The 15,411-nt window shown below is 39.5% G+C and overlaps 1 protein-coding gene across 1 annotated transcript in view; it reads right to left on the minus strand.

Moving 5' to 3' along the window:
* The window catches only part of LOC133633500 (phosphatidylinositol 5-phosphate 4-kinase type-2 beta-like), a 49,516-nt gene that overhangs the window by 13,576 nt on the left and 20,529 nt on the right, over positions 1–15,411 (minus strand). The window contains exons 6-8 of the mRNA XM_062026036.1: positions 14,754–14,867; positions 6,028–6,289; positions 5,770–5,873 (exon numbers count right to left, since the gene is read on the minus strand). Of these exons, the coding sequence (XP_061882020.1) occupies positions 5,770–5,873; positions 6,028–6,289; positions 14,754–14,867 (480 nt within the window). The remainder of the gene's footprint in view (positions 1–5,769; positions 5,874–6,027; positions 6,290–14,753; positions 14,868–15,411) is intronic.

Below are 15,411 nucleotides of genomic sequence, written 5' to 3' on the forward strand. Positions count from 1 at the left end.
GATCCCACCTACAGCTTTCTTCTTTGCAGTCTCCATTGTTCATTAAACAAATTGCAAAAGATTCACCAACACAGATGTCCAGAATACTGTGGAATTTTGCGATGAAAACAGAGCTGTTTGTATTGTGATACAATGTGTCCGAATACTTCCGTTTCAACCATTGACGTCACACGCAACCGTCATCATACATAGACGTTTTCAACCGGAAGTTCCCCGGGAAATTTAAAATTGCACTTTATAAGTTAACCCGGCCGTATTGGCATGTGTTGCAATGTAAGATTTCATCATTGATATATAAACTATCAGACTGCGTGGTCGGTAGTAGTGGGTTTCAGTAGGCCTTTAATTGCTTTTAAATCCGGACTGAGAGCATTTAGTGACCGTTTCAATCATCGTTTTAAAGGGCTTATATTATGACCCATTTGTTGTTTGATGTCTATGTATGGTGACAACGCATCTCCCATTGTCGCCATGCATACATGCTGCAGAGAAGAATGGGCAAAACTGCCCAAAGATAGGTGTGCCACGCTTGTGGCATCGTATTTAAACGGATTTGACGCTGTAATTGCTGCCAAAGGTGCATCAATTATTGAGCAAAGGCTGTGAGTACGTATGTACTTGTGGGCGACGTGGCGCAGATTGTAGAGCAGCCGTTCCAGCAACTTCCCGGTTCGAATCCACCTCCCGCTTCACCCTTGCTCCTGATGGTTTGTAGTTAAGGCCTTGCATGGCAGCTTCCGCCATCAGTGTGTGAATGTGACGTTTAATGTAGAGCACTTTCGGTATTGTGCAGCTATGTTATAAACACAGGCCGAGGGGTATTTTTTAGTTTTAATACATTTTTTGTTTTAATAAATTTATAACAATTAAAAAACAAACTCTCTTCACATTGTAATTATAGGGTATTGTCTGTAGAAATGTAAGGACAAAATGAATTTATTCCAGTTTGGACTAAGGCTGTAACATAACAAAATGTGAAAAACCTGAAGCACTGCGAATAGTTTTCAGATGCACTGTACAGTAACAAAAGTAAAACTACAATAAGTGATAAATAATACATATTGCACATTAAGCAATTGTACTATGTACAAATAAATAAAAAACAAATAGTTGTAATAAAACATGCACAGTCACTTCCTATTTAGTGCAAAAATTACCATAAGCTTAAAAGTTTACCGTATTTTTCGGACTATAAGGCGCACTTAAAATATTATTTTTTCTCAAAACTCGATCAAAAGTCTCCAGCTAACTTAAAGGCCTACTGAAAGCCACTGCTACCGACCACGCAGTCTGATAGTTTATATATCAATGATGAAATCTTAACATTGCAACACATGCCAATATGGCCGGGTTAACTTATAAAGTGCAATTTTAAATTTCCCGCTAAACTTCCGGTTCGAAACGCCTCTGAGGATGACGTACGCGCGTGACGTCAATCATTGAAACGGAAGTATTCGGACACCATTGAAGTCAATACGAAATAGCTCTGTTTTCATGTCATTATTCCACAGTATTCTGGACATCTGTGTTGGTGAATCTGTTGCAATTTGTTCATTGCATTATGGAGAAACAAGCTGAGTAAGCAAAGAAGAAAGTTGTCGGTGCGAAGATCTATTTTGCGAGGGAAGTCAGCAGCAACACGTACACAGCCGGCGCTTCTTTGTTTACATTCCCGAAAGATGCAGTCAAGATGGAAGAACTCGGATAACAGAGACTCTAACCAGGAGGACTTTTGACTTCGATACACAGACGCCTGTAGAGAACTGGGACAACACAGACTCTTACCAGGATTACTTTGATTTGGATGACAAAGACGCAGACGTGCTACCGGGAGTATGCAGCTTTGGCTTCCAAACATTTGATCGCTTGACTGTACGTGCGCGTCACATGCGTAACTTTGTTTAAATATATAAGCTTTATGAACCTTGGGTTAGGTGAACGGTCTTTTGGGCTGAGTGATTGTGTGTGTTGATCAGGTGTTTGAATTGTATTGGCGTGTTCTATGGAGCTAGGAGCTAGCAGAGGAGCTAGGAGCAAGCATAACAAACACATAGGCGTTTTTATGCAGGATTAATTTGTGGCATATTAAATATAAGCCTGGTTGTGTTGTGGCTAATAGAGTATATATATGTCTTGTGTTTATTTACTGTTTTAGTCATTCCCAGCTGAATACCAGGTACCGTGAGTATGCAGCTTTGGCTTCCAAACATTTGATCGCTTGACCGTACGTGCGCGTCACGTACGTAACTTTTTTTAAATATATAAGCTTTATGAACCTTGGGTTAGGTGAACAGTCTTTTGGGCTGAGTGATTGTGTGTGTTGATCAGGTGTTTGAATTGTATTGGCGTGTTCTATGGAGCTAGGAGCTAGCAGAGGAGCTAGGAGCTAGCATAACAAACACGTAGGTGTTTTTATGCAGGATTAATTTGTGGCATATTAAATATAAGCCTGGTTGTGTTGTGGCTAATAGAGTATATATATGTCTTGTGTTTATTTACTGTTGTAGTCATTCGCAGCTGAATATCAGGTCACCCCCGGCTCTCACAGCATCTTCCCTATCTGAATAGCTTCAACTCCCCACTAGTCCTTCACTTGCACTTTACTCATCCACAAATCTTTCATCCTCGCTCAAATTAATGGGGAAATTGTCGCTTTCTCTGTCCGAATCTCTCTCACTTCATGCGGCCATCATTGTAAACAATAGGAAACTTTGCGTATATGTTCAATTGACTATGTCACGCTACTTCCGGTAGGGGCAAGCCTTTTTTTTTTTATCAGATATCAAAAGTTGCGATCTTTGTCGTCGTTGTTCTATACTAAATCCTTTCAGCAAAAATATGGCAATATCGCGAAATGATCAAGTATGACAAATAGAATAGATCTGCTATCCCCGTTTAAATTTTAAAAAATTCATTTCAGTAGGCCTTTAATACATATGTTTTGGTTTTCCCCATCCCTGTGCAGTTATTGGACTGACATTTTTAATACTTTGTTTTTGGTAATTGGCAAAAAGATCGAAAGAAATCTGACTATTGGGGGCAGCCCCTCGTTATCTTCTGTTAGCAAATCCAAAAAGAACTTGGTAGCATTGACTACTTTGTTGAATAGAAGACTAATTGTGCTAAATTGGAAGGCTGCAGTGCCTCTCTGCCACACCCACTGGATTAAAGATTTTCTGTATTTCCTTAAATTGGAGAAAATTAGGCTGACATTATATGGTTGTTCTGTAAAATATGTAAAAGAGACTGATCTCAAATTTAACCCCGATTGAAAAGTAATTGAAAGGTTGATGAGCCTTTTGTCTGCTGTTGTGTATTGCTGCACCGTGTTTGGGACATTCAGGAGTGCAGTTGTCTGTGGCTTCTAGGGTTGCCCCGATACCAACAATTTGGTACCGGTACCAAAATGTGTATCGATACTTTGATACTTTTACAAATAAAGGGAACTACAACAAATGTCAATATTGACTTTTTTTAAACAGAAAATCTTACACTACATTAAACATTCACAGTCAAATAACTTTACATGGTTAATATATAAATTAAAAGGCATTAAACACATTGGGCTTTTCTTGTTGCACTCAAAGAACAATTTTCCTTATTACATAAAGTCTGCCATAATCAAGGATTAGGTTAGAATAGACAAGCGGTAGAAAATGGATAGATGGATAAAACAGAAAGTTTTACTACATTATATTAAATTATTCATGATTTATGGTTGCCACTCCTTGTCTGTGCTTTAACCTCTTAAGGCCCAAGCTGTTTGTTTACATGCTTTTTTTATTTCTCTTTGCTATTTGGGCTATTATTGGACCCTAAATAGAATAAAAACTAAAACTCATCTTTTGATACAATGTACTTAGTCCATAAGTACACAAACGTGTACTTAATGTGTAGTGACATGCTCATTTTTATTTTAACACTTTTTTTTCCTCCAAATTCCATTGTATGTTATACTCTTCTGACACCACCAGATAGCAGTATAAGTGTCCACATAAGCGGTATAAGACCCCAATTCAGTAGTGTACACAATTATGGAAATAAGTGAAGTGTGAAGTGAAGTGAATTATATTTATAAAGAGCTTTTTCTCTAGTGACTCAAAGCGCTTTACATAGTGAAACCCAATATTTAAGTTACTTTTAAACCAGTGTGGGTGGCACTGGGAGTTCTTGCCCAAGGACACAACGGCAGTGACTAGGATGGCGGGAGTGGGGATCGAACCTGGAACCCTCAAGTTGCTGGCACGGCCGCTCTACCAACCGAGCTATACCACCCTAAGAGCTAAAAGGTGCTGTCCACGCATGTGGCCACTAAGGCCTTTAGAGATTTTTAAGAAAAATACAATTATTAATAAGTACTAAAAACAAAACTATGGATAAATGTACACAGATAAGCCATGCAACAGGTAAAAGACACATTTGTTCACGACAAAACACAAATTGTAGCAATTTGTTACAAATTGTAGTCATTTAACTTGCATTGGTTGACGTTAGATGAGCAATTTTAACTGCGCTAATATTTGGCATCAAGCCAAGCAGCTGTGTGCGCGTCTACGTATCCATCCATCCATCCATTTTCTACCGCTTATTCCCTTCGGGGTCGCTAGAGCCTATCTCAGCTACAATCGGGCGGAAGGCGGGGTACACCCTGGACCTACATGTTATATATCTACATGTTATATATCTACATGTTATGTATCTACATGTTATATATCTACATGTGCACAACAGGGGGGTTTGATTAACTTATGAGAGTAGCATGTGTGTGTTTGCGAGAATGTCAACGTGTCGGCTGAGTAACGTCAGTGAGTGAGTTGGCGAGTAAAGAGTGAGAGAGAGGGAGCGCTTGCACTGCGCAGTAAAGTCATGAACGGGTCCGGTTGTGTCCTGCAAAACTAATAATAAAGCAACCAGATTGTCATTGACTGCCACGCATTCGCGGAGCTTAGAAGAACCATTGCCGGGTAAAGTGAAGGGTGTTACTCTCGAACAAAACATCCACCCTGGAAGGAACCTTTGCCCTGTGCTCCTCGACTACGGTTTGCACCGGAGCCGAACAGCAGGACAGGTGTAACAACTACAATATTACCTGTCACTCTTTATAACACCTTGTGCAGGTATGAATGCTTATTATTTAATTGTTTACCTAAGTTTGAAGCAAAGGTGGTAATACTAATCGCCACGTTGCAAGGCGTGTTTTAAAGCAAGACTGGCAGCGCAGCGACTCCGTTAAAAGCGTCACCTTTATCGTTAGTTTTGAAGCCTAAATACCTCCATATTGCGCTTCATGAAACAGTAGAATTGTATTTTTTTGCCAATCTACCACTCCCTTTATTATTGCTTGTACGCCCTTTGTGTGTGCGTTTTGACACACTCAACATCATGCGCCTCGGCTCTGTAGTCACCGTTGCATCCGGATAAAAGAACGGTACTTTTCAAAGGTAGTATAGTACTGATTTCAATTGATTGGTATCGCAGTACTTTATCAGTACCGGTATACCCTACAACCCTCGTGGCTTCATGTCAATATTTGCCTGTACTTATTTGACTGATGCATGTTTTTTTTTTTAATATATAATATTTTATGGGTTACTTGTTTGGCGGAGAAAAAAGAAAATTGGACATGTGTATTTCTGCACTGTATATGTAAAAAATCCAATCAACAAATGTTTAACCAAAAAAAAATCAATAAATAAGAACACGGTATACCAGGGCTTGATGACCCTGGTTGTCAACAAAAACGGGTCCGACTTAGGTCATGCAACTCACCCCGTGTTTCACAGTTTTGGCAGCATGTGCAGCTTTTTTCTTCGCATCGTAATGTGTGAGGATGTCAATGATGGCCATAAAGTACACCTCCTTCTTGACAGCACCTAGCCAGGACAGGTAGAAATAAGTGTCTTTACAGACTAACACGTGTGTCCAGGTGTTTACCACTAATGATAAGAGGCAACAGAGTGAATTCCCTGTAAGAATAAAATATTGAAAACAGAAATGTAAAAAAAAAAAAATATATAATGGTCTTACTGTCATGGCTCTTGATTGCGTAAACATCAACAGAGGGGTCAAAGTCCCCAGGTTCAAAGAATCCTCCACAGTTGAAAGGGTTTCCTGGGCTGTCTGGAGGAGTCCCAACTGAGCCGGTCAGCACGCCTCCGCCTATCCCGTCGTTCTCAAACTCTTCCTCATCCGCAGTACCTTCCACATCCATCTCCTCCTGCTCGGCTCGATCCACGTCGTGAATCCCCACTAGAAGACTGTAGTCCATGATCTTGAGAGTGGCCAAGAACTGAAACATACAACATTCCTCTCTGTGCCTTCTAAAACAAAATACACAGTTGTCCCTTGTTTAATGCGGCTATTTGGTTCCAGGTATGACCTCGGTACACAAATTTCCGCAGAGGGAGATTTTTAATAAATCTAATATTTTCATAGAGCATAAAAAACTGTAAAAACATAAAAATGTATGTTTTTAAAATAGATATATATCCCTCTAAACATTAAATAACATATAGACATTTACACTCCTTTTTACCCAATTTATTATAATTTTCAGTCTATAAACTGTTACTTTTTTCCATCGCTTTGAATCACAATGTTTGGGCTAATTCATGGATATTTCCGGTGTGAAGCAGCACGTCAATCGGTGAAGAGCGGCAGCACATTCCCACAACCACACACACACACCTTGATAGCACAAGCAAAGCTGATGTACTAAACTGGTGCGCAGAGGACTGCGTCTCTTAAAGGCCTACTGAAACCCAGTACTACCGACCACGCAGTCTGATAGATTATTTATCAATGATGAAATCTTAACATTGCAACACATGCCAATACGCCCGGGTTAACTTATAAAGTGCAATTTTAAATTTCCCGCTAAACTTCCGGTTGAAAACGCCTTTGGATGATGACATATGCGCGTGACGTAGCCAGTGAAACAGGAGTATCGGTAGCCCATTGAAGCCAATACAAAAAGCTCTGTTTTCATCTCAAAATTCCGCAGTATTCTGGACATCTGTGTTGGTGAATCTTTTGCAATTTGTTTAATGAACAATGGAGACTGCAAAGAAGAAAGTTGTAGGTGGGCTCGGTGTATTAGCGGCTGGCTGTAGCAACACAACAAGGAGGACTTACTTGGATAGCAGACGCGCTAGCCAACGCTAGCCGCCAACCGCATCTGTGATTGGGTGAAGTCCTTCGTCGCGCCGTCGATCGCTGGAACGCAGGTGAGCACGGGTGTTGATGAGCAGATGAGGGCTGGCTGGCGTAGGTGGAGCGCAAATGTTTTTAGCATAGCTCTGTGAGGTCCGGTTGCTAGTTGCTAAGTTAGCTTCAGCGTCGTTAGCAACAGCATTGTTGAGGTTTGCCAGGCTGACAATTATTAACCGTGTAGTTACATGTCCATGGTTTAATAGTTTTGTTGATCTTCTGTCTATCCTTCCAGTCAGATATTTATTTATTTTGTTTCTATCTGCATTTGAGCCAGATGCTATCACGTTAGCTCCGTAGCTAAAGAGCTTCGCCGATGTATTGTCGTGGAGATAAACGTCACTGTGAATGTCCATTTCGCGTTCTCAACTCTCATTTTCAAGAGGATATAGTATCCGAGGTGGTTTAAAATACAAATCCGTGATCCACAATAGAAAAAGGAGAGAGTGTGGAATCCAATGAGCCAGCTTGTACCTAAGTTACGGTCAGAGCGAAAAAAGATATGTTTTGTACTGCATTCTAGTCCCTCACTCTAACGTTCCTCATCCAGAAATCTTTTATCCTCGCTCAAATTAATGGGGTAATCGTCGCTTTCTCGTTCTAGCTGCGTTGAAAACAATAGGAAAATATGAGGAAGCGAACAACTGACTACGTCACGCTACTTCCGGTAGGGGCAAGGCTTTTTTTTTTTAATCAGAGACCAAAAGTTGCGAACTTTATCGTCGTTGTTCTCTACTAAATCCTTTCAGCAAAAATATGGCAATATCACGAAATGATCAAGTATGACACATAGAATGGATCTGCTATCCCCGTTTAAATAAAAAAAAATCATTTCAGTAGGCCTTTAAATGAGCAGAATAAGGAGCGCAATCTATTTAGCGTGTCTGTCTTCATGAGTATGCAGAACGCCGATAATCAGAACGCCACAACACTGGGAGGAGTAGATGCAAATACAACTATTTAGCACGCACTTTGATCGATCAAGACTAAAACTCAACTGAAACGTTAATTTGCGCCATTGCTGTATTTAGCACGTGCAAACTGACAGTTACACACACAGTTGTGAGAAAGGAGATGATTGCACTGCAGCTACATTCTACATATCCTTATGAAAATATATGGACTGTCAAAAATAAAAAATAATAGACATTTTGTCTTTTCAGCAATATCCTTTTATAATTTTATAGCTGCTGGATGACTTAACAGGCTGATTAAAACAAGTTGTTGCTTTTTGGTGTCTGCTGGTGTTTTGTCATATAGTATACAGTTGTGCTCATAAGTTTACATACCCTGGGAGAATTTATGATTTCTTGGCCATTCTTCAGAGAATATAAATGATAGCACAAAAACCTTTCTTCCACTCATGCTTAATGGTTGTGTGAAACTATTTATTGGCAAACAACTGTGTTTACTCTTTTTAAATCAAAATGACAAAAGGAAGTACCCAAATGACCCTGATCAAAAGTTTACATACCCCAGTGACTTTAATCTGATAACATGCACAAAGTTGACACAAACAGGTTTGAATGGCTAATCAAGGTTCCAATCCTCACCTGTGACATGTTTGTTTGTAGTTAATGTGTGTGTATTAAAGGTCAGTGAGTTTCTGGGCTTCTGACAGACCATTGCATCTTTCAACCAGTGCTGCACAGATGTTTCTGGATTCTGAGTCATGGGGAAGGCAAAAGCATTGTCAAAGGATCTGCGAGAAAAGGTAATTGAACTGCATAAAACAGGAAAGGGGTATAATAAAATATCCAAAGAATTGAGAATGCCAATCAGCAGTGTTTAAACACTGATTAAGAAATGGAAAATTAGGGATTTAGGTAGACCAGCAAAGATTTCAGCCACAACAGCAAGGAAAATTGTTCGAGATGCAAAGAAAAATCCACAAATAACTTCAGCTGAAATACAGGACTCTCTGAAAAATTGTGGTATGGCTGTTTCAAGATGCACAATAAGGAGGCACTTGAAAAAAAATGGGCTGCATGGTCAAGTGGCCAAAAAGTTCAATTTTGGTCTCATCACTCTAAATTACTTTGTTCCAGAAGTTTTGAGGCTTGTCTCTGTGCTGTTTGGCGTAATGTAAGCGGGATACTTTGTGACATTTGCGCAGAAATTGGCTTTCTTCTGGCGACTTATGAGCACGACTGTATATATTATTAACGAATCTCCTGTGTGAGAAAAAACATTTCAATATGTGTTTTCTTTCATCTAGAGCTCACATTCGCAGTTAGTGCCAGCCTCTCCCATGAGGGCACCTTCAGCATGCTAAAAACAAAAAGTGCTTGCTGGACGGCTTCTAAAAATGCCCATAAAAACAGGTGCATGCCGGCTGCGTTTTTTGAAAACATAGCAAAAAGCCACAGATGGGAGCATGATAACATGAACGTGCAGTAAATAATCGAGTGGCTTTGTGGTAAAAGCCACGTAGTACACTCAAAATCCTCATTTAATTAAGGCGGTCTCCCTACTTTTCAATTATACACGCAGTCTTAATAGATCACTCACAACATGCACACTAATAATGCACACAGTTTTTTTGTTTGCACATGCTGTTTAGCTCTTGGTATTTGGATCTTAGTAGATCAGGCCCTTAGTCTTGGAACGTCTTGTATCTCGTCTTTTGACATCGCTCATGTCAAGTGCTCTCACCAATGTGGAGATGTGTTATTGATGAGGAAGGAGTTTGAAGAAGAAATGCCTCAAAAAGTTGTTCTGCCAAAAGTTGGTCAACTTGCTTGTCACGGCGAAGGTACATTAGCGAGAAGATTAGCCGCAGTGTTGTTGTTAGCATTGTTTACTCTTAACCCGAAAACAAAAGTCTATGGAGCCAGAACAAGTTTTGGTACTGAATAAAAAACTAGGCGCTGAAGAAAAAGTTGTATAGACACTAAAAACATTATAAGTATATAGTAAGTATTGGTATAGTGAAATGATTAATTGAAAAATAAATATATTTTTGTGGACCTTTGTTGTTTCAGCTTCATTTTTTTTTCAATGCCACTCTCCAGGTTTTTTACACTGTTATGTTTGTATTACAGGTTTTAACTTTCAACTTTGCGTTTTTCGGATTAATTTCCTTTTTTTCACTTCCAACTTGCTGGCACTTTTTTCATTTGGGGGAGGGCATGTGGGGACAGACCAAGAACTTACTTCATGGTTTTCAGGAGTCTACATAATTTTAATGAGTATTTGTTATGCCTGTTTGTTTCCCAAATATACGTGTGTTCTTGTATTTCTACCCTTCTTGAGACATCAACAAGGAAAAGTACCTTCCATATGAGGACCGGTGAACAAGTTAGGACCGAAATCATGGTCCCAATACGGAAAACCATTGCATCTAATAGAGAATGTCTCATTTGCACTCCTGGTGGTGATCAAAAATTAGGGTGGTCCCAAAAAGGAGGGATTTTTCAAATTGACTGTGTGTCAGTTTTAAAAGTGCGCCCTCTCTGGTCAACATATGAAATAACAAGTGTGTGTAAAAATTTGAAGTGCTCCCCCTCGGGCCAAAATATTTAATAACAAGTTGTGTGTAAGAAATTGAAATGCGTATAGGGATGCTGTTTGTTAAGAAATTATCGAGTTCGAGCCCATTATCGAATCCTCTCATCGAACCGATACCTTATCGAATCTCTTATCGAATCCAGATATGTTGTTGTGTGTGCACTGAGTTCCAAAAGCCATAGATGTTATATGACTGGGCCGGCACGCTGTTTATATAATAAATGATAAATGGGTTATACTTGTATAGCGCTTTTCTACCTTCGAGGTACTCAAAGCGCTTTGACAGTATTTCCACATTCACCCATTCACACACACATTCACACACTGATGGCGGGAGCTGCCATGCAAGGCGCTAACCAGCACCTATCAGGAGCAAGGGTGAAGTGTCTTGCCCAAGGATACAACGGACGTGACTAGGATGGTAGAAGGTGGGGATTGAACCCCAGTAACCAGCAACCCTCCGATTGCAGGCACGGCCACTCTACCAACTTCGCCACGCCGTCCCTCTATATCAGGGGTGGGCAATTAATTTTTACAGGGGGCCGCATAAGCAACCCGAGCACTGCTGGAGGGCCACACGACGATATTTCAATTACATTTTGCTCAATATTATTTTTTATATACCGTAAGATAAATGATGATAATAATAATAATAATAATAATTAATAATAATACTAATAATTTAATTTAACCAAATTTTATACAAAAGCAGATTGCTTTTGATGGTTTTATTTTTATCACTGTTTTACACAACACTTCCTGATGTATTATACAATGCAAGAATGTCCATTTCTGCACAGGGTTAGTTTCTGTCACGTTATCCTGCATTATCCAACATTTTTCCCCGTCAGATTTGGACAACCATCTGTTGTTAAAAATCGTTTTTAATCATATTTATTTATATTGTTTTTTATATTGGTTTTATATGTAATTATTTTTCTTTTTATTCAGTCATTGGTGGAGCTAAGGATAATATTTGAATATTGTTTTTAATATTGTTGTGCAGCACTTTGGAAACATTTTGTTGTTTAAATGTGCTATATAAATAAAGTGGATTGGATTGGATTGTCACACCTGCCAGCTTGTCCCATTTCAGTCCTAGCATGTCCAAACACGCATTTACCTATGTGAACAAGTCATTACCTGTGGTTGTCTCTTTAATTGACTGCATGGCTGCCAGCTCCTCCGTGATTTGAAGAAGATGAGCAGCTGGGCGGTGTCACGTACATCGCAGCTCTCATCCAATTAAAGCCAGCGAAAAACAGTCCAAGTCTCCGGGCATACAGCGCAACAGAGTCCAATAAGCACTCCTTAATAAACTCTCCGTCAGAAAACGCCTTACTTTTTCTGGCGCTTTTGTGAGAAATGACGAAACTTGTCCTGACAGCTGCATCTCTGGGGCTGTGAAATTTGGCAAAAAGTCCTTGTTGGGTCCTACTACTACTACTACTACTTACTACTAAAAGTCCTACTTGGCAGTCCATGTCTTGTTGAAAACACGCCATTCGTCATCAACTTTTCTTTTTTCAGCGTCTCATCACTTGTCGCTGTGCACCTTCCCTCACAGGTTACACCCGGACATACGCCCATAAATAACACTTTTCAAAATAAAAGCAGCAGTTGTATTGCGCGCACGACATAGATGTTTTTTAAACTTTATTTTGTAATTTTTGATTGCGTTGTTCAATTCCCCTCACAATCGCACACGGGGATACGTCCACACGGTAGTGTGGACGTATAAGTAATACAAATAACGCTTTTCAAAACAAAAGCAGCACCGTTGTATTGCACACTTGATATAGATACTTTTTTAAAATGTATTTTGTAATTTATGATTGGCCTCATGCGGGCCGGACAGGGACGAACAAAAGGCCGGATGCGGCAGAATGCCCAGGTCTGCTCTATATGGAGGAAAAGCGGACGTGACTGACAGCATGCGGCCGTTATAGGGTGAAGGTTTCAGGTGAGACAGGACGCTAAAGTGAGCATATAGTGCTGCTATGTGCGCTGTAAATAAAAAAAATTGCCAACAAACAGATCACCAACATGGACGAGGTGCCGCTACTTTCGACATCCCTATGGTCGCAAAAATACGGTATAGTGGCTTTGATAACGGGAACTGCTTCTCCAAAAGGGATTCGAATCCATGGAATCAGTTCTTTTCTTATCAAACAATCTGGAGAACCGGTTTCGAACATCATCCCTAAATGCGCCCCCTTTGGCCAAAATGTATTTTTTTAAATACAATAAATATGTATATAGAGACATACTGTAATAACGAAGCAAATAATGAAGATTAAAAAACAATTACCAACAAAAACATTCCAAAAAAAAAACAAAAAACTAAAAGCTTACCTTTTTTATATTTGTATAGTATGTATATATTTTTAATGTTGTAAATACACATCTTTATATATCTAGAAAGGGTGGTCCTAAAGAAGTAGGCATTTTTCGGAGGTCTCAAGAAGGTAAAAAATGCAAGAGTGTGTGTGCGTGTGTGCGTGTGTGTGTGTGTGTGTGTGTATAAAAGGCATTCAATTAAATGACTTTGTAAAAAAACAAAGTTCGGTTCATTATTTTGCTTTTTTTTATTGAACAATTGAATATAGAAAAAGAACAAATCTCTTTTATTTGTATTTGTTAACCTGGTCTGAACCATTACACTCTGTGATACATGTCACAGGGGGACGGCGTGGCGAAGTTGGGAGAAGGGCTGTGCCAGCAATCTGAGGGTTACTGGTTCAATCCCCACCTTCTACCATCCTAGTCACGTCCGTTGTGTCCTTGAGCAAGACACTTCATCCTTGCTCCTGATGGGCCTGGTTAGCGCCGTGCATGGCAGCTCCCGCCATCAGTGTGTGAATGGGTGAATGTGGAAAATAGTGTCAAAGCGCTTTGAGTTTTTTAAAAAGGTAGAAAAGCGCTATACAAGTACGACCCATTTACCATAGATATATAGATAGTACTTTATTGATTCCTTCAGGAGAGTTCCCTCAGGAAAATTAAATGTCTCTGCAATGAGCGCTGAGAGAGCTCAAAACTAAATAAGTTGAAAGTGGAAAAATAAAATAAGTGAATGTGAAAAACCGAATGTTGAAAATAAAAACCCATAATACTTAAAAAAAACAACAACAAAAAAAACGTTTTAATAAACTGGGAGGGTGGTTTTGGAAAACAACAGTTATTTAAACTTTACTTTTTTTTCTTTTTTTTTCAATTCAACATTTTATAAGAACAATACTTGTCAGTACAATTTTTTCTACAATACCAAGGGTTTTTTTTTAATACCAAAACTTTATGGCACAGTTTTGGCTCCATATAAGTCCCGCTTGTTGAATATCTTTATCGATCACCACAACATAATAATATACAAATACAGCATTGTAATACATCCATCTATCCATTTTCTAACGCTTGTCCCTTTTGGGGTCGCGGGGGGTCTGGAGCTTATCTCAGCTGCATTCGGGCGGAAGGCGGGGTACAACCTGGACAAGTCGCCACCTCATCACAGGGCCAACACAGATAGACAGAAAACATTCACACTCACATTCACACACTAGGGCCAATTTAGTGTTGCCAATCAACCTATCCCCAGGTGCATGTCTTTGGAGGTGGGAGGAAGCCGGAGTACCCGGAGGGAACTCACGCAGTCACAGGGAGAACATGCAAACTCCACACAGAAAGATCCCGAGCCCGGGATTGAACTCACTTAGTGCATGTGCCTCGTACTGTGAGGCACATGCACTAACCCCTGTTCCACCGTGCTGCCCGCATTGTAATACATACAAGACATTTATATAAATAAGACTTAAGTTTTACACTTACTTTATGCCAAAACTTTCGAATAATATTCAATGAAAAAAATAAATAAATCGGTGATGTATTGAAGCCGCAGTATTTGAAGTACGATGTGGTGAGAGTCGATTGTACTTCTCGAGTCACACTTGTTTAGCGATACACACTTCTTCCTTCAAAAGTTAACAGTTTCATAAATGGTTGCATCACACAGACGTAGTAAACAAAACAATTGTTACCTCAACATCCCGTTTTAGCTTCTCCAAAAAGTATTTCTTGTTGTCGTCTCCTATTTGCAGTTTATGGCCTTCGTTGAGGAAGTCGTTGTCTTTAAAAGTGGGGAGCTCTTTTGCCTAAGGAAGGTGGAAAATGTCAAAGACATGAGTGATTGGGGAGCAATGGGGAATTATGTCTTTTGACAAAGTAAGGCCATGATACAATTTAGGGCCTTTCCACCAAATTTTTCAAAACAAACTAACACTTCAGTCTCTTTTTCAACTCTAACTTAAATACACATTCAACTGATTAAAACTGTGTATTGGAACAACACAGGACACTTTATTTCACTTTACCTTCCTTATAATGTATGGCCTGTTCGCTAGTGATGGGTAAATGTCGCCCGAGTGAGTTAGGCACACTTGACACTGCAATGACACTGTGTTATTATCTGAAATATATCTATCTCAAATTATATCTTCTAACTGTAACAACCCCAGAGTTCTGTTCAAATCTATTAACACTGTCATTGATGTTTCAAATCTGTTGGTTTTGATGCTTCTTTTGAATTCTGTGAAAATTGTCTCCATTTTTTCACTGACAAAATCTTGTCAACTAGAGCCAGTTTATCTCACCCTTCATATGACCCTTCTGTTCCTCTGCATTTCTCTTCTGTTTTCC

The sequence above is a fragment of the Entelurus aequoreus genome, linkage group LG18 (genome assembly GCF_033978785.1).
Source record: "Entelurus aequoreus isolate RoL-2023_Sb linkage group LG18, RoL_Eaeq_v1.1, whole genome shotgun sequence".
NCBI lineage: Eukaryota > Metazoa > Chordata > Actinopteri > Syngnathiformes > Syngnathidae > Entelurus > Entelurus aequoreus.